This window comes from Chiroxiphia lanceolata, chromosome 3 (assembly GCF_009829145.1).
Source record: "Chiroxiphia lanceolata isolate bChiLan1 chromosome 3, bChiLan1.pri, whole genome shotgun sequence".
Classification (NCBI taxonomy): Eukaryota; Metazoa; Chordata; class Aves; order Passeriformes; family Pipridae; genus Chiroxiphia; species Chiroxiphia lanceolata.
The window spans coordinates 1,076,826-1,095,902 of NC_045639.1; the positions used below are offsets into that span (position 1 = coordinate 1,076,826).

General features: G+C 50.6%; 1 protein-coding gene across 3 annotated transcripts; it reads right to left on the minus strand.

The window, feature by feature from the left end:
• Nucleotides 1–4,834: 4,834 nt before the first annotated feature.
• Nucleotides 4,835–17,537, minus strand: BUB1 (BUB1 mitotic checkpoint serine/threonine kinase). Of its 3 annotated transcripts, none has more exons than XM_032684409.1 (25): nucleotides 17,454–17,537; nucleotides 17,230–17,289; nucleotides 16,355–16,499; nucleotides 15,823–16,019; nucleotides 15,240–15,280; nucleotides 14,885–14,979; nucleotides 14,566–14,615; nucleotides 14,264–14,457; nucleotides 13,872–14,020; nucleotides 13,229–13,536; nucleotides 12,480–12,529; nucleotides 11,942–12,079; nucleotides 11,078–11,173; nucleotides 10,699–10,789; nucleotides 10,222–10,297; nucleotides 9,418–9,598; nucleotides 8,852–8,930; nucleotides 8,180–8,391; nucleotides 7,642–7,782; nucleotides 6,910–7,025; nucleotides 6,124–6,285; nucleotides 5,865–6,022; nucleotides 5,600–5,777; nucleotides 5,311–5,417; nucleotides 4,835–5,149 (listed from the first exon to the last, which is right to left on the minus strand). In XM_032684409.1, the coding sequence occupies exons 1-25, from the start codon at nucleotides 17,468–17,470 to the stop codon at nucleotides 4,954–4,956; spliced, it is 3,237 nt and encodes a 1,078-aa protein (XP_032540300.1). In that variant the 5' UTR covers nucleotides 17,471–17,537; the 3' UTR covers nucleotides 4,835–4,953. The 3 variants fall into 3 exon arrangements, with proteins under 3 accessions (XP_032540300.1, XP_032540301.1, XP_032540299.1); XM_032684410.1 differs by having other exon boundaries at nucleotides 8,210–8,391; nucleotides 12,480–12,532; XM_032684408.1 differs by having other exon boundaries at nucleotides 12,480–12,532.
• Nucleotides 17,538–19,077: the final 1,540 nt, after the last annotated feature.

Below are 19,077 nucleotides of genomic sequence, written 5' to 3' on the forward strand. Positions count from 1 at the left end.
ACGGTCGTCCTGCACTCACCCCCCCCCCCACCTTGTGCTGTGTACCCACACCTTTACACGCTTCTCTTGCGCTCACGCCCTTACACCCACGCTCCTTTCACTATTTACACACACTTTATCCACACCTTTACACGCTCCTCTTGCATTCACACATGTACACAACCCCCTTTGCACTGTACACACACTTTTACATATCCACCCTTGTCCTGTGCACTCACCCCCTCAGATACCCCTCATGCACTCGGCTTACACACACATACTCCTTGCACTGTGCACGCCCCCCTCATGTACCACAGGCTCACCCCCTTATGTACAACACTTGCTCTGTACATGCACAGCTTGCACACCCCATGCACACCACGGAGAGAAAGGACTGTGCACTCACCTTTACACACCCCTCATGCACTCACACCCTTACACACACACACACACTCCTTGCACTGTGCACACTCCCCTCATGTACCACAGGCTCAGCCCTTCTGTACAACACTTGCTCTGTACATGCACAACTTGCACACACTCCACGGAGAGAAAGGACTCCACGTGAGGAAGGACCGCGGAGAGGAAGAAGCGCTGCAGAGAGGAGGAAGGACCACGGAGAGGAAGGATGATGGAGAGGAAGGACCACGCAGAGGAAGAACCCAGCACAGCCGCTGCGGGGGCTGAGCGCTGCTGATGGAGCCGATGCTGAGGACTCCATCCCACCCAGGATTCCCCCAACACATCCATGAGAGTCCAGGGTGGTCCTGCACACTACTGGAGCACCCCTGGCTCTATTCCCACCCCCTTCACGTTGCTCCAACGGGATGGAAAGGAAAACGGGGTGCAGGTGTTTGGGGGGGAGGCAAAAATAATTTGGGAAGTTCATCAGGAAAACTCATTAGGTAGAAATTTGAAGGCAGGGACAGGTAGCAGAAGGGAAAGGCTCGAGGATCCCTCCAGCCAGTTTGGTCGCACCGTCACCTTCCCACACCGGGAAAGTGAGGGAGAAGCAGGGCTGGAAATCAGGTTTGTGCCTCCTTTCCCAGCCCTCCGGCAGCGGTGCCCGCGGCACGGGGCCGCCGGGGCTCCGTGAGGGATCCCTGCTTCCCTCCTCTTGCCTTGGATCCTGGAGCCACCGGAGGCAGAGCGCGGGGGTCGCTCCGCAGGCACCGGGGCTGTCGGGACCAGCCGGCAGATGCTGCGTCTGCTTTCTGCTCCTGGCTCGGTTTGGTTTCTGTGTGGGTGGCTCATGCGAGCAGAAGGTGATGGGGAACAGCCCGTCCTTCTCAACCCCCAAACTCAGCCGGCCCTTCTCGCGGGGCTCATCCTGCCCTTGGGTTTTTGGAGAGCCACCGACGTCCATTCCCCCTGCCCCCCCTTTCTCTGAGCGCATTTTACCCCCGTGAATCACAGCACCAGCCTCCTGGAACAAATCCGTTTCGACGGTGTCCTCGTTCCTGTTGTTGTGAGCCATCTCGGAGGTATTTGCACCGAAGCCACAATCCCAAAGGTCATGGATTTTCGGCAGCCTGACGCTGTGCCCGTCTGCGGGCACGGAGGGAGAGAGGGGGCCTTGAAACCTGCCCCTCACCGCTGCCTCGGGCTCTGCAGCATTCACTGCCCAGCTCCCTGGGGATGCTCTTTTGGAGATGCCACATCCCAGCCCTCCTCCTGCAGCACCGACAGCTGCTGGTGGCCTTTAGCAAAGCTCCCTTGGACCCACCAGCATCTGTGTTGTGGGGGGCTCTCCTGTCTCCCACATGGAAATGAGAAGAGAGGAAGAAGAGGGGAGGTGGAGAGGGATGGAGAATGGGAATAGTGGGGATCCCATGTTGCTGCAGCTTCCTGGTGCCCACCACAGCATCTCTCAGCTCTCCCTCTGTGCTGTCATGGAATCACTTAGGTTGGAAAAGACCTTCAAGATCATCGTGTCCAGCCCAATCCCAACAGGCTGTCCCTGCCACTGGGAAGCAGGCAGGGAGGAGGATGAAGGAAAGGAGAGTGTGTCTGGCGCGAAAACCCACAGTATCACAGGGAAAACCCCCTCTAACAATCCCCCCCTTCACCCAGCAGCTGCTCACCAAACCCATTTTGAACTGAACAACACAGCAACGGAAAAAAAAAAAAAACCGATGCCTTGTTCTCCTCCTTCTCCTCCAACCATCGTGACAAATGGTATTTCACTCAGGCGCTGGCAGATAAAATCAGGTTTAAGCCACACACCTCAAACGCGAGGCTTTGTCTGAACCGGGCTTGGAGCCTGACCTTTACCACGGCGCGGTGCCGCCGGCTCGCAGCCGCGGGAAGGCGGGAGCTGCCGCGGCGTCCGGGGCTCCTCCGAGGTGGTCCAGGAGCCAGGGGAGAAGGGAGAGGAGGCAGAGGAGGAGGTTTTCCTGACCCGGGAGAGGAGGGAGAGCAGGGGGACTCAGGGATGCTCAGCGGAGCGGGACAGCGCGTGGGTTACAGAGCCGGGCACAGATGTGGGGACAGCAGCCGTGGGACGTGCACCGAGCTGCCACCGGGCTCACGCACCTGTGGGTGACATCACCAACACCAAAAAAAAAAACCCAAACCTGCCCCTCCAACCCCTCTCCCATCCAGAGGGAGTTGCCAGGTGTTGCTTTCCCTGCACTGTGGCTCCATATCCCCCGTGTCAGGCAGGGAGCAAACCTGGGTTTTCTCCATCCCAAGTGAGGAGTGAGGAGCTGAATTTAAAATAAATCGACCCCAAATCAAGCCTTTGCTCCCCCATCAGCGTGTTCTGTGTCCCCAGGGGCTACTGTAAACAGCAAAGTTTGGCTACAGATAAAAATACGTGGGTTTTGCTAAATAGATGAGTATTTTTGTTAAAGAAACACCTAAACCCTCGTGTAGGCTGCCACTGCTTCCATCCATCTGCAAGATGATGTGGTGACAGACCAAGGGACAGAAGAATGGTCCTGTCATGACCCAAGTGGCCCCTGGAATGGTGTAACTTGAATTCACTGCTGCCCCAACTGAATTTGGTACCTGTTAACACGTATTTGAAGTCATTTGTTGTTCCTAATGGAATGAGTGGCATCGCCTTGGGTGGCTTTAATGCCTCACCCGGATGGGAACCAGGACCGCTGCTTCATTAGCGTGAGTCTGACTAATTAGTGAGGTACCCACAGCTTTTAACAACCTCTCACTTTTATTTTTTTTTTCCCATGCATTAAAAGCCATAATTTGGAAATCTGGCCGGGAACTGAGGGGAGATGCTGACAGCAGAAAGGTCTTGGCCAGGGCTAACCAGCTGCCACCAGCAAGGGATGGAGGAGCTGAGAGAGAGCCCCAGACCCCAGTGGGGGGCCCCGGGCTCGGTGGCAGAGGGTGAAAAATGAGCAAACTTGGGTTTTCTGCAGAAGAAAAAAAGCAGAGCCACCCACGCGCCAGGAAATCTCTCCTCTCCGTGTGGGTGGCGGAGGCCCCAAGATGAGTTATCTCTAAAGGGCGACTCTGGGGATACCTCGAGATCTTCACCGGTGTGGATCCGGCGCGTGCCAGGGAGGAAATATCACCGGGGCCAGCTGGGGCTTTGCCTCCTGCTCCTGGTTTTGTAGCAGCTTGGTTTAAAAACAGTCAGAAAACAGGAGCCTCCATCCCCCCTCCCCGGCGCGTCGCTCCGTGGATCCGTTTTCGAGCCGCGCGACCCCTCACGAGGTGGTTTTACCCCCTTTATCCTTCCTGCTTCCCATGGGATGATCACTGGGGAAGGTGGGTACCCAGGGACAGATGGCTGGTACAGGGGGTTCATTTTAAGGGTATTTAATGGAAAATGGCAGCGTTTATGAGGGGAAAAGAAGGGAGTTAAAGCTCCATCGTGCTCGTAAGGCTCCGCGCTTTTCGGAGCAGCCTCTGCGTTAGGAGGAACTAAAAAAGCAGAATTTACGGTATAGATCTAAAAACTTGAGCCTGGCAGAGATTTTGGCCTGGCCAGAGAACAGCTGGCTCCGGCTCAGCTCGTAAAAAAGTTAAACTGGGGAAGAAAGGGAACAAAAAAGCCACCCCAGCACTGAATGTTTATGTTTCCAGCAGCTCCGAGGTCTCTCCAGCTGATCCGCCTCTCCCTGTGCAACTTGCTCCGGCTGAGTCAGGAACCAGCTGCTTCGGATCAAAGCCGAAGGCTTTTCCATATGCCACAGAAAGCCTGACAAGAGGGAAAGCAGGCTGCTTCCAAGGGGAATCCGAGGGGTTTTGCCACAAAGGCAGGGAAGAGGAGCCCCAGCTGCAGGAGAACAGCGAAACCCTCTGAGAACCAACACACTGCTCCGTGCTGGATCCCAGAATCCCTGCTCTTCCTCACTAGCCCAGGCTGTCCCAGCTGGGCTGGGCTTAGCTCACCTTGGTTTTCCAGCTGAACAACTTGAGCAGATGAAAGATACCCCTGAAACAGAGGCAGAGGGAGGGAGATTTAGGAAAGGCCGTTGTCTCCCTCCTGTGGGGAGATGCACAAATGAAATTAATGCCCTCTCCTCCCCCCGGTGTTGCGCTGATAAAATATTCCTTTTAAAGGAACGCTTTTCCTGTCACTTTCCCGGTGTGTTTTCCCAACATTCTGCCACAGCAAAGGCAAAAAAAGAGGCCCTTTCCCTCTTGGTTTTCCCCCGAGCCCTAACAATGGCATTGTGGGAGGTCATAAGTGAGAGTGTCCAGGGTGAGTTCAGTCTGGTCCAACCCAAATCGGACCTGCAAACCTCTATTTCTTCCATCCCAGAAGTTCCTAAGAACAGGTAGAGCAGGAGTAGCCTTTACTCAAAGCCTCCCAAACCCGGGCGAGCTCAACAACCCATTTTAGTGTATTTTTTCCCCTGAAAGCACAGAGAGATGCAAGTCACCATTGCTGAAGTCAACGCCAAAACCATTTATTTGAAATCAAGTTATCCCAGAAACATCTCGCAGCCACAAAACACCGAGCCCTCGGTAACTGTGCAAAATAAAAAAATAAGACCCTCATTTTCGGGAGCGTTTGTTTTCGATGAGCAGCACAACGAGTCTGTTCCGAAGGAACCTTATTTCCTTTTTGTAGGATGTGCAGAATAAGTCCCTCAGCTTCTGGCGCAGGGCTCCGAGCGAGGGCAGGCTGTGGCAGCTGGGGATGTTCAGCAAGGTCTCAAAGAACTCCTTCCACAGCTCAGCATTGGCAAGCCTGTGAAAGGAGTACCAAAAAAAAAAAAAAAAGCTAAATTCAAGCTGTTAAAATACAAATTTACCTCCCCCAGTCGGAGCTGTGATAGAATCAACAAACCAAGCCGGGGCTGACAACAGGTCTTTCTAGGCAAAGGTTTGGGAAAGGGTTTTGACACTGACCTCCTGAAGGTTCCTTCGGGCTTCCAGACTCCGTTTTCATTCTTTATTTGCATGTAGGTGCCGAAGATCATGCAATAAATCGTGGCTGCGATGCCAAAGTAGTCTGTCTAAACAAAGAACATGCCGGCTTCATGTTAAAAATACACCGAGACCACTGAAAACCAGCTGGAAAACCCCTGTGGGGGGGACACAAGCTCTGCAAAAGGAGAGCTCGGGAGTGTGCTGAAGGTACAGCTCTTACAGCTAAAAGTCTAATATTCTCAGCGGGAGGCTCCAGGGAATCCCCTACCTGGTAGTTCCAGGGTTTCTGCGTCAGCATTTCCACGCACTGGAACCCAGACGTCTCGCAGCGGGCGGTGAACGCCGTCCCCTCGGGGAAGAGCTTCATGTCAACGCTCTGGCCAAAGTCAATGAGGGTCAAGCCATGGGAGAGTCCATCTATGTCGCAGGTGTCATTGTCCAGAAACCTGCAGGCACGACAAGAACCAACCCACGTTAAGTCGAGGCTCCGGCGCCGCGTCTCGCGCGGGGTGGGTGGGGTGAGAAACACTCGCCTTTCCCCGAGGATGAAGTTGTCGGGTTTGATGTCCCCGTGGATGATCCGGCAGCTGTGGAGCTCCTCCACCATGTGGAGGATCTTCGCGGCGAAGTAGATCACCAGGGCTTGGGGCATCACCTTCTCGGGAATCCTCTTGTACAGGTTGATGGCGTTCTGTAAACCCAGAGGACACACACAGGGATGACTTGGCGTAGATTAAAGGCCTGAGGGGATGGACAGAGATGCTCTCCAGAGCAGAAGCTGATGCCACTCACCAGCAACGTTCCGTAGCTGTGGAGTTCACCCACCAAAATGCTCCCGTTCCGGAAGAAATGAGCGGAATAAAAGTGGGCGTAGAGGTGGTGCAGGCTGGGGTCCAGCCTTTCCACCAGCTGGGTTGCTATGTAGAATTCCCAAGGGTTGGCAGGCTTCTGGACCTGGAAGTAAGAAGTGGATTTACTGGGAAAATCTGGGAGCGTTGAAAGCAGAAGTTCCTCTCGGGTTGGGGTTTTTTAGTGGGAGATTTGGCATCTTCCCTTCCCAAATAAATACATATGATAGCATCATGGAATCCTGGGATGGTTTGGGTTGGAAGGGACCTTAAAGATGATCCTGTTCCACCCCCCTGCCACGGGCAGGGACACCTTCCACTATCCCAGGTTGCTCCAAGCCCTGTCCAACCTGGCCTTGGACACTTCTAGGAATGAGGCAGCCACAGTTTCTCTGGGAAAACTGTAACAGAGCCTCACCCCCCTCAAAGAAATTAACCTCAGGTCAATAAACTTGATGATCAATCCTGTCCTATCAGGAATCCAATTCCATGCCACAATTCCATTCTGGCCACACACTTTGGTGTATCCCTGATGCTCAAAAGAAAGTGTAAATCACCTTTTTATTCCCAAAAAGATCTCACATAAGGTGTTAACACAAAGAAGGCTTTTTCCTGAAAGCCCAAAAAGGTCCCAAGGACAGATGTGAAGTGGAAAGGCCAAGGGGAGGTGTCACTGCTGTAAGACTCCAGAATCATTCCAGGAGAGCATTCCTGGTCCAATCCCACTGACCTTGAACACAACTTTCTGGTTGTTCCGAGGGTTATTGGCATCCAGGAGGGAAGCCTGATAGACTTGGGCAAAAGCTCCCTCTCCAACCAAGCAATCCACATGGAATGAGCTGGAACCTTAAAGAGATGAACAACATCAAATCCTGCTTGCAGACTCCAGGAAGAGAATCACTACTCAGGGAAAAAAAAGGAGAGCACCAGCCTACATGGGTTATTTAAGCCCCAAGCTGTTTTCTTCCCTACAAGTCATTCCTTCCCTAGGAGAAAGCCTGGAGACTCACTCCTGAAACCAGGAGTGCTGGAAGTGCCACATGCTAAAAAACCAGCATTTCTATTTTTGGTCTGACCCCCCTGGAAGGGATCAAATTCCAAAGGCCGTGTCCTCAAGAGCAAACACCAATGTTTGAGTCCCACAGGGGTGTTGCAATCGCCGTCCCTACAGCTTTTGTTGACACGGGACCGCTGCTGCTCCATACAAGGCTCGAGGGTTGTGTCCCAGATTATAAAGAAAACCAGGAAAATGACCACTCAAGAGTCCTGCATCCAAAAAGGCTCGTGCTACAAAAGGCAAACAAACCAACCCCTGGTCTAACCCCACAACTGAGGTTGGGATAACCTGGAAGGTATCTGGATATGTGCACAAGGAAGCCGAATTCCAGAACGTTTCCCGAGAATTTTTCCCAGAAAAACACTGAGAAATGCTTGTAAATGGAATGCCTGAAGGAGCTCTTACCCAGTGGGAACTCAGCCTTCAGTGTGATCAATGGGAGGAGAGATTTCCACTCAAAGTAGTTGGTGTAGGTGTGGAGAGGCTTGGGAAGCTCCGACAAGAACTTGGCAATCAGTGCCTTATCCCAAGGGTTCTCCACAAGGACTTCATGGGAGAAAAAAAAAAAAAGCAGAGAAGTATTTAAGCAACAAACATCATTTCAAAGAGGTCACACAAGGTTACACTTGAATGAGCATCACTGATTCAAAGGAAATATTACAAAACATAAACCCCAAGAGGGATTAGTTAAATATCCCTCCATTTGGACATTCCAGGTTTTACACCTGTTAAAGATGCCCAGAAAGCTGGATTTTCCCAAAGCATTGGGGCCCTGATGAGCGCAGAACCTGTGAGTACTCCAAGTATTCCTGCACTTTGGAACATCTTTGGCATCATCCAAACACAGGTACAACCCACAGCTGTCCCTCCTCACATCCCTTGCAGGGGACCCCTGCTCCAGTCTTGGAATATATGGCACAAAAAACCAGGGAATGCTCCATGCCTGCAGCTCCCTCTTTCTGGGCTGTGCCACCTCCGCCCAGCTTCTCCTGGGACGTTCTCTCCAGCCCTGCACAAGAAGATTCAGCTCTGCTCGTGGTTCTTTGCTCATGTTGTCGTTGAGAAGCAGCTCCAACAATTCCCTGAATGCCATTCCCACGTTTCAGGGTGTTTTCCTGGAGCTCCCTTGGCTCTGTGGCATGTTCCAGAGCGAGGCTGTAGGGATTGAAACCAAAATATCATTAACTGACCCTTCTGCCACGGGGGCTTGGCACCTTCAGGAAGCAAAAAAAACCATGTCAAATGCCAACACTCACAACCTTGGCCAGCACTGAGATGAATAAAATGGAATTTTCTTAAAAAAATAATATTTGGTCAAGTCCCATTCCCTGATATCTAATAATTTCCAAGTTCATCAGCCAACAGGGAATAAAGTAGTGGATTTTTGGACAGGTAATTTTTGATTGAAATGTGGCAAAACTTAAATCCTGGAAGCATTTTTTTGGGGCATTGTCGCCCAACCCAGGTTCATTTATCCCCAGAGTGATGAGAAATATCCTAAGCAGAGCCAGGCTCACACAAATACATCAGATTCCTTGGAAAACTTGCACTGGGAGCAGCAGAGTAGCCCAGCTCTGCTCTGGATGTCCTGAAATCCCAGCCAGTCACGACATACCTTAATCTCTTGGTGTTTGTCTGTTTGTGCACTTCTCCAGAGAACTCCAAATCCATTTGTGGCAGGTCATCCCCACGGGCTGCACACAGGGAGCAGCAACAAGAGCAAATCAATGTTCATTTTCCCCAAACACAGGAACATTTAGAGAATTCCCACCCACAGCTCCCCACGAAAACTGGAACTCCACAAGCCTAATTTAAAATATGTGAGTAAAGATTAAGGCTGGATTTCTCCAGGGGGTGTATTCCAAGACTAAGGAGGGGCAGAGCAGCATAAAGGTGGTGCTGGGATTCAGCCAGTGTTTTGATCTTCACAACCCCTTGGAATTGGTTGGACACACCCATTGTCTCATCCCTTAAATCTCTCATCCCTCCGATTAGAAATCCTTGGAGAGCTGATGTGCTGGGCCAGCTCCCAGCTGGTTTTCCCACAAGGAATGTAGGCTCAGGAATGGCAGCAGTGGGAGGATTTGGCCAAATCCTGTCCCCTGGGCAGGATGTGGCCAAAACTGGAATCACGAAGCACCAGATTCAAACGCCCTCATCCCAAAATATTCCTCATTTTACCTCTGTCCCCCAAAGGTTGTAGGGAACGAGCTGCCAGGTAGCTGAAGGGTGTTGAGACGAGCTGGGCAGCTCGTGCAAAGTCTCTGGTGTTGTTTGGACTGGCAGCCAAGGTTTTGTTGCTGCACTGGATGTTCCACACCGTGTAATCATCCCTCAGGAATTCCGTGGTCCCCGTCTCTTCCTACACGGGAGAAAAGAGATAAAAGATCTAAAATTAAACCATCAAATTGTCTGCACTGTGACCTCCAGCAGCCTAATGGTGAGTCAACTTGTAATATTAGAAAAATAAAAGGATTATTAGGAAAATATAGGAATGGCAACATAAGGTTGCATCCCAGGTTTCCATAGTTTTGGACCAGACCTGCATGTTGGCAATAATCAGCAGCAGAGCACAAAAAAAATTGCCATGAGAGCCTGGAAGAGCCAATCTCATGATACAGGAGTCACTTATATCCAAGCAGACTGAGGTTTTATGCATCTCCTTGGCTATGGAATCTGTGAGGCTGGAAGATGAATTGCCTCTTCCTGCTCCCCAGCTGATGCTGAATCCACACAGGAATTGCAGCTGGATCCATCCCAGGGGAGGAGGTCTCCACTGTCAAGCTCCCAGAAGCGTTATGAGAATTAACAATCAAAAAAAAAAGCTCATCCCATGGGCAGGGAACAGGAAAGGGCGTCCAGACTTCAGCCTGGCATCCTTCCCAAGAATATTGTGGGACTGGGAGAGGACAAAAGGTAAAACTGATAACGCCCATAACTCCATAACCCGCTTCCAAAGCTAATCCCTGCAGGATCATCACTCACTTCTGCTGCACAGTCAGTCAAGTGTTGTTGTCCAAGATTTCTGGGCTCCTCTGGCTTGTTCTTGTGCTGTGGGATGCTGAAAAATTGGAATTTTAGAACTCCTCTCCCCAGGAGCTTTCCCAGGCGCACTGATCAAAGCACACTTGTTTGGTTTTAACTTCGATTTTTTTATATTTCTTTTCTTGAGAGTCCGGTTTGCAGCCCCTTGGAGAAGCCGCAGCAGCTCAAAGAAACAAGTTATCCCTACATTCCCCAGAAAATGAAGCCTCCCAAGCACTGTCCAAACAGGGAAGTTGGGCAATTCCAGGGTAGCAAACACAGCTTTTCTCGTGCCACTCTCCACACAGCTGGAGATACAGTTGTATCCAAGCAAACCCTGACTGCAAACGCAGCCATGGCAAAGTTCTATGGAATGGAATCAATCCCACATGGAATTTTTCACGAGCTCAGCTCAGCTATTCCTTTTTCCCTCCTTACCTGCTGTTCTCCTTCTCATTCTCATCCTGAAAGATGGAAAATGCAGGAGTGACAGGGACAGCAGCATCAGTTTTCAAACACCCATCAGGCTCTGAAAAATAAGAGATAACCAATGTTATCTTCACCCAACAAAGATTATTTAAACAGCTCCATTTCCCCCTCTATCCAGGTCCCTCCACCTGCAGAATTTCCACTCAAATCCCCTTTCCAATAAATGCTTGGAAATCAGATTTTTCCAGCCCAAAGCCAATTGGGAAATCTCTCTGTGCTCACTCTTGTAAAACCTTGGGTTTCAGCCTGTCCTAACTCTCACAATGAGGACTGAGGGGAGGTGGAAATGGGAAATAAAAGATGGATTGGGAAAATAAATAGCACACACCATTTTTCCTGAAAAAGGCTTCTAGTTCTTCATTGCTGTTGTCCAGGGGTGATGGCTCAGGCAATATGGGTGTTTGAAACATGTCCATGAGAAAGCCTAATAAATGAAGAAAAACGGAAGGGAAAATGAAGGGAAAATAAAGAATAAATGAAGGAAAAGAAAGTAAAGAAAAAAAAACAACACAGGAATAACATTCCCAGTAAAAGAAATTTTCAGAGCTTCTTCAATTGTGTTGCAGACAAATCAAATGCCAATTAATTATAACAGTCTTAAAAGGTAATTAATTGTAATGGTCTTATCATTGACCAAATGCCAGTAACAATTATTCCTCCCAGATACATTTAAACCCCCCCCCAGACAACTGAACAGACACAGGGAGGTCCAGTTTGACCACCGCACACCTTCCAAGGCCTCCCAAGGCGGTAAATTCTCCTTTAATTTCCCAGATTTTTGGTAAACTTGGATATTTGGAAAACTAAAGAACGCCACAAGTTTTGGGGGTTTATTTTTTGTTTTTATTCAGCTCAACATCAAGCAGAGCTGGCAACTTCCAAATTGCTCTGCTGCCTACAAACAGGAGTCCCTGACAGCAGTGACAAGAGCAGCTCAAGGACTCCCAGGGAAGCCTGGCAGGGACTTCTCCAGGAATTTATGGGATGTGGCAGCTGGGATGCTGTTAAAGCACCCAAAGTTCTGGGTCATCCAAATCCCCAACAGAAGGTTGATGGTTTAATATTTTCCTCGTTGACTGAAAGGTGAACTTGCCCACCACTAAAGAACTTCCTTGGCTAGTGGAGCACTCAGATTTCCAGGTCAGATCCCGCTGGCTCCAGAGGAAGCAGGATGTTATTCCAAAGATCTTACCCAAGGCTTCCTTCGTGTGCACCGTGGGCGACGGCTGCACTTTGAAGGGCGTCGCCTGCGTCCCTCCTGCCAGAGAGGTGTTCGGGGTGGCCTGGGAAGCATTTCCAGAGGCAAAGGAGGAATTTCCACCTCTGGAGGCTGAAAAAGGCAACAGGGAGATCAGGTCATTCCTGAAGGAGCCTGGGATTGTTTACGGACATTCCAGCGGCAAGAAAAATGTTAGTGAGGAGAAGTAAACAAGGCGAGTAGCGGGAACGACGGCACGGGATTTTGGGAGGGATTTTTGGCTTGTTTAGAGACCTGCAGGGAAGATTCCCAAGGGAAACCGCCCTGAGGGACAAGAGGGACCTGGGACAGCTGGGTGGCCCCCGACTGCATGGAAGGAAGGGAGAGACCTTGCCCAGACACACAGGGATGGAGTCAGGGAAGACAAAAAGCTTTGCTAGGGTTGGAACCAGTGTCCACATGCAATTATTGATCCCCAGCCAGGACCAGTCACACCAACAGCATCAGTGGCCATCCAAACTGGGCTCCTCACCTTCCTTCACATCCACAGCAGGAGTCAATCCGGTGGATCTCTTAGGGTGCCTTCAGAGGAAAGAGTGACAACATTAGCTTGGAATAAAAACTGTTTAAATCCCATTTTAATCCCTATTTAAATGAAGTGAGAAGTCCTTTAGAATATTATTAAATATCAGCCCCTGAAAGATCCTCCTGCAGCGCTGCCAGTGAATATGAAACTTGGAAGGCAGCAGAGTCCTTTAGAAAGGTTAAAATGCATTCAACACTCTCCTTGGACACAGTTTGCCTCCAAGGAATTCCGTGATATGAGTGAATAACTGGTTCCAACTTGGCCAAGCCTACTCAGTCACCCTCCTTTTGCCAGCCTGGGTTTCTCCCTCTGCCCCCCAGTTTTGTGTCCTCTATTGGCCCAGTCTCACAGCAGAAGTGCAGGAGAAAAATAACAACAATTTTATCCTTCTCTGGAGACCTCGGGGTGGGATCTGCACGACCAAGGCATTCCTGGTGTTTATTCCATGGACAGCCAGGCGGTTACACACCGAATTCCCTCTCATCATAATTAAACCACAGCGGGTTAAAAGAATTAAACACTGCAGTGAGGACTAAGTTTGCTCCATGCCTAACAAACACCAGTTTCCACAGGCAACTTCAGGTGGGTGGGTTTGTTTTTTTCTTTTCAGAAGGGGTAGAAAGACTCCTTTTTAGTTAATTCCCAGCCGGTGTGGGCGCTGAGGACACGAATTGAAGGAGCCTGTTCATACTCACTGTTGCAGAGCTGAGTCGGGATGTGCCCGTTCCTCAGCTGAGGCACCACTGAAGGGAGGGTGTACCAGACTCTTCTGGAGCTCCCCAAGCTCTGGCTGAGCTCTGTCTCTGTCCTTCTCCTCCCTTCCTTCCCACAGGGAGGTCGATGTGAGCCGGCGGCCGAGGGGCTTTGCTGGCGGCAGGGTGGGAGCAGGGGCTGGGCCAACACTGGGCTGGGGCTGCTCTGGCACCTTGGGCACACCTGAGGTTGGAGTAGGTGCCACGCAGTTCCCTGGCAGGGTTGTGCTGGGCCTGGCACACGGGGGCACCTTTAGGGGTGAGAAATGACGTTCAAGCATCCCACAAAGTCCGGCCGAGAAACGTCCCTCGACACCCAAACACCCCCCAGGTACAGCCACTGCCATTTTCCCTTTAGTTCTGCACGACTAGAACAGCTTTTCACACTTTGGAGAACTAGATTCTAGAGATGCAAACCCAAACTTCGGGGTGTAACCACTAAAATCTGAGTATTCCAAGTTGCTCCAGGTGCCTGTATCAGTATTGAGGCCAGAACTTCCAGATTTGGTTAACAGTCCACTCTGGTTCCTCAAGCACGGTTCAATTTTGTGGGACAAATCCCCTGCCCATCCCAGGACACACTCACCCCCCTCTGGATTGGTTCAGCTCCTGGTTTCAGCCTGGTTTCCTCCAGGCTTTTGCTGAGCTGGGTGAGCTCTTCCAGCCTCTTCTGCAGGGCCTGGAGTTCCAGCATAGCCGACTCCTTTTTCCTCATGGTCTCTCTCTCCTCTTCCTCTAAGGATTAAACAACGATATTCAATGAAACAATTCATCCTGGGTTTCTCAATGTGGTCGTTACAAGCTGCTTGTATTTATAATATAGATATATTTGGTCTGCATCACAATATTTAGCACTAATTGCTCACTGTTCCCCTCGGGAGAAACACCACCAGGACAACCCGGGCTGGAAAAGACAAACCCAGGGGATGAGCTGAGCCGGGAAGAAGTTGTTTGGAGAGGTGGAAAAAAGAGGGATACCCAGTTGTTTCTGCCTCCTGAGGCGCTCGTATCTCCTGAAGTATCTCTGGGCCCTCAGCTCCTCGAAGGAGAGCTCGGAGCCCTCGCACAGCAGCAGGTCCTTGGCGTACATCGGGACCTGCTTGCGCTCAGCAGCACCAGGAGAAGGTGGCTTGGGAAGCACCTCAGATCTGGAGATGTAGGTGATGTACCTCCTGGCAGGAAAAAAGCAGGAAAGGGTCAGGTTTGCTGGATTTTATCCTCGGGGCGAGTTCGCTCTCACGCGGCGTGGCTTTTAAAAAAACCCCCACCCAGACACTTACACTTCTTCTTTTCCAGCAGGACAGGGCTGAGAACCAGCAGCATCAGGACCCTAAAGCAGAGCAAGGGGGGATAAAACATCAAACTAAAAAAGGAAATAAAATCCAAGCAGCACGACTGGCACAGAATCCATCGATAATATTATTCCTTCCAAGAACAATGACACATTCCCATGGAGATGTGGTGCAGCAGGAAAACATCAGGAGCAGCTGTAAGACACACCGCACTCCTGTATTTTATCTTTCTTTTTCAGCCAAGCTCCTCAATCCAAACTTTTTATGAAGCATCTTTCCCCCAGTGCCCAAATTCTTCGTGATTTACCTGATTTTTGCAGGGATTAACATCTGAACCATCTTTTTGAGGAGCCATTTGATTCACATTATTGGAAGTCTGAAGTGGTTTTACAACAGCAGCACCTAGGACAGAAAAGCATAATATAAATATTTCTACTCACTACATGAGCAGAAACCATTTGCTCACTGATGCATTTTTATTGAATTGAAGCATTGGAAAATTAGTAACTTGTTTTGAATACAGTCTCCTCAAAAATTTTTAATGTGGTCAGGAAAACAGGGGAAAAATGAAGCAGAAAACTTGTTTTCTTCAATGGCAAAACTGATTGAGCTAAAGATTCATTTAGTGGAGTTACAACTCAGACAGGTGTTTTCAGCCTCACCTTGCAAAGGATGATTCCCAGGATCAGAACTCTGCAACCAGCTAAATTGCAAAAAAAATGCCAGTTATTACCATGAAATCCTCTGCCTCCCTCTCCTCCCTCCTCCCAAAAACCTTGGATTTCCTGGTGCAATTGTGCCCTGAAATGTAACAGTGACAACCAGGATTGTTATTGTATACGGACATCTCCTGTTCCCTCCAACAGCTACAAAACTAAAAAGGGCTGCAAAGGGCAGCAGGAGGAGAAAGTGGGGTGTTTGCTTTACATTTTACGTTACATTTTACGTGGTTTCTTGCATTTAACTCCTCCCAGTTAAATGCTGAAAACTCCAAGACTCTGAGCTCAGGGATTTGCTTTCTGGGCCCTATTTCACTGAAGACACTCTGGGGCAGTTTTTCTCCATATACCTTCCAAAACACCCAACAAATATTGAACAGCAGAGAAGTATTTCATTAATATTTAGTAAAAACAACCATCGATCTGCCTCTGCTACAGCACAGAAAATAACGAGCCGCGCGCCACGTCTGGTTAATTAGGAGTAATAATGAGCATTATGGGTGAGGAGAAGAGGTCCCAGAGTTACCAGTGGAGCTGCTGCAGCTTCTCCTGGGGCTCTGCCTGGTTGTGGAGCCCTTTCTGGAGCACAGCTCCTGCCCCCTGCACGTTGCCTTCGCTCACCAGCTGCTGAGCCCAAGCCACGTAGAAATCCGAGGACTTTGCTCCGATTCCCTGCCCGTGCAGGTACTCAAAATACTGGCCAGGGGGAGAGATGAACTCTGCCTGCACAGGAGAAGGTGCACAAGCCGTAAGAACTTCCAAAAAAAAACATCCGAGGCAAAAAAAAAAAAAAAAGAAAAAGCAACAATTTCTTAGTTTTCGTCGCAGGGAGGTGTAACGTTTTAAGGATAAAAGCAGCTAAAATTCCTCTCTCAGGATACAATGAGGCAGCTTAAAAACACACTGTCCCTTCAGTAAGACTCAGGTTCTGCAGGGAATTTCAATTCCATGCCCTTCCCCAAGCCCTCCCTCTCCTCCCACAGCCCTTTGTAGCCCCGGAACTGCTCCATTAATACTTTAGGACAGTTTAATTCCCAAAAAAACGCAGCTTTACCCACCAGCTTGATGCAGTACTTGACGAACCGCGGGTCCTGCTGGTACCTCGTGTCGTCCAGGAACGTCTTCACCAGCTCCTCCAGGAGCCTGGGCCACAGGGATTGCTTTTCCTGGAGTGGGAGACATCCCTCTGCCCACTGAGCGTACCTGGAAACGTCCCGGGGTCAGCACCGAGCCAGGGAACTGCCCGAGAGAGGGATGGGGCAGCTCCGGAGTCAGGGGTGGGGCTATTCCTGAACCAGGGCAACTTCTGAGTCAGGGATGGGGGAATACCTGGACAGGGGCAATTCCTGAGCCAGAGTGGGGGCAATTCCTGAGCCAGGGCAACTCCTGAGCCAGGGCGGGGGCAATTCCTGAGCCAGGGCAACTCCTGAGCCAGGGTGGGGACAATTCCTAAGTCAGGGATGGGACAATACTTGACCCAGGGCAACTCCTGAGTCAGGGATGGGGCAATACCTGGACCGGGGCAATTTCTGAGCCAGGACAATTCCTGAGCCAGGACAATTCCTGAGCCAGGGCGGGGGCAATTCCTGAGCCAGGACAATTCCTGAGCCAGGGCGGGGACAATTCCTGAGCCAGGACAATTCCTGAGCCAGGGCGGGGACAATTCCTGAGCCAGGGCGGGGACAATTCCTGAGCCAGGGCGGGGGCAATTCTTGAGCCAGGACAACTCCTGAGCCAGGGCGGGGGCAATTCCTGAGCCAGGACAATTCCTGAGCCAGGGTGGGGGCAATTCCTGAGCCAGGACAATTCCTGAGCCAGGGTGGGGGCAATTCCTGAGCCAGGGCAGCTCCTGAGTCAGGGATGGGGCAACTCCTGGTCCAGGGCAGTTCCCGAGCCAGGAATGGGGCAGCACCAGGGCCGGACCCGCGCTCACCTGTCCCAGGGCTCCAGCGGGTCTGGACCTTGGTAATTCCGGATCTGAGCCTCGTAGTTCCTGCAGGGAAAAGGGTAGGTCGGGTTGGGATCGTGGAGGGGTGGGAAGAGCCCGGGGGGAGGATACCGAGCCCCGTGAACCCCCGGCCCAGCTCCGTGGGCCGCGGCACCCTCCCAGTCTCGTTATCCCGATCCCAATCCCATTAATCCCGCTATCCCTCTCACCGCCCGTTCGCAGCCATCTCGCTCCAACCGCTCCCGCGATTCAAACTGGCCGCGCAAACGCGCGGTGCCTTCCCATTGGCTGCCCTGATCTGCGCACCGCTCTCCCATTGGTCGCTGCGCGGCTCGCCCCGCCCCCCATCGGCAGTGCCACGGTCCCATTGGCTGGATTGCCTGTCAATCTCGCCGGGTCTCCGGGGGACCCGAAACGTGAAATAAAATGAAAAATAAAATAAAATAAATTAAATGGAAAATGAAAAAAAAAAAAAAGGAAAAAATAAACAAAAAATCGTAAAATAAAATTAAAGTGAACAAAGAAACAAAAAATTAAAAAGAAAGGAAAATTAAGTAAAAATCAAATATAAAAATAAAAATAAAAAGATAAAAATTAAAAACTAACTGTCTCGCGTCCTGCAGCCTCCCCCGGGGGATGTCCCTGCAGCAGGGAGGAGACTTCTCCTGGCACTGGCTGGAGCGCAGGAACCCCACTGACTCTCATCTGGAGCACTCATTAACAGTTATTAATAATAGTTATGAATAATAGTATTTAGTAATAATACGACATCATTATTATATTATTATCAAATAATAATATTTAATACCAATGCAACATATATTAATGCAATACATAGTAAGATAATATTTAATAATAGTTATTAATACTAGCTATTAATGAGGTATGGTGCAAATTAGGAATTAGTTATGCGACTTGGGGAGGGGGGTATTTTTCAGCTGCCAGCCCCTAAGCAATCCCGAACTCCTGCACCAAAAAGAAGTGCAACAAAATGAAAAAAAAAAAAAATAAGGGAAAAAAAAACATAAAGCGAAATTTAAAGAAAAAAATAAAATAAGCCGGTGAGTCCTCCAAGACCATCGAGACTAAACCGGAACCACAGAGTCCGAACCCGGAAGTGGCTGCTCATTCCCCCCCCAAGATGGCGGTGTCCCCCCGTCAGAGTCGCGGCTGCTGCTGGTGCGACAGAGAATCGCCCTGGGAGCTGCTCTGTGACCCAGAACTCTGCGGATTTCCACAGGTAAGAGCGGGACTGGTGCTCCCAGTGAGGAACTGGGGGGTGCTGACCAGGGAAGGGGAGCTTCTCCTGCCCTGATTGTCCGCAAGCGTTCGCGGATGCCACACGAGGAGCCAGATCCTGACGGAGAGCTGGTCTGAAGAGCACGGTGTGCAGGGCGCAGCAGCCCAAAGCCGCGCTCAGGGCCATGTCCCTGCAGCTCAGGGAACCCCTGCTTGCCGCACCTTGAAGTCCTGTGCGCTCAGCACCTCTTCCTGCGGGTTTTTACGCAGATTTTGGGATCTGTGAGTTGTCCCAGCCAGGGAGCTTTTTGGTGACCTAAATGTAGCTTTTTAAACCTCAACCCCGCAGGGTTTGCAGTGTTTTACAAGAACAGAGTGAGCTAGGATGGATCCTCCTGCTCAGCTGGGCCAGCACTGTCTGTTGTGAGTTCTCCTCTGTCAGAGGAGAAAAAACCACTTTGCTGTCCCTTGTAGGGCTGAGTGAGGCTGTGGATGTCAGTGCAGAGCATCTGCAGGCTCCTGGTGCTTGGTGTGCAGGAAACACCCCAGTGTGTCTGACCCGGGGGTGGGTGTGCATTCCAGGAGCAACTCGGG

Bases quoted from the DNA above. Each gene is read 5' to 3' on its own strand.
- BUB1 (XM_032684408.1), bottom strand. The intron at 10,298-10,698 runs GTAAGGAGGGAA...CCAATTTTTCAG, and splicing joins AATGAGAAGGAGAACAGCAG to CATCCCACAGCACAAGAACA. The intron at 8,931-9,417 runs GTAAAATGAGGA...CCCTGTGTGCAG, and splicing joins ACAACCTTTGGGGGACAGAG to CCCGTGGGGATGACCTGCCA.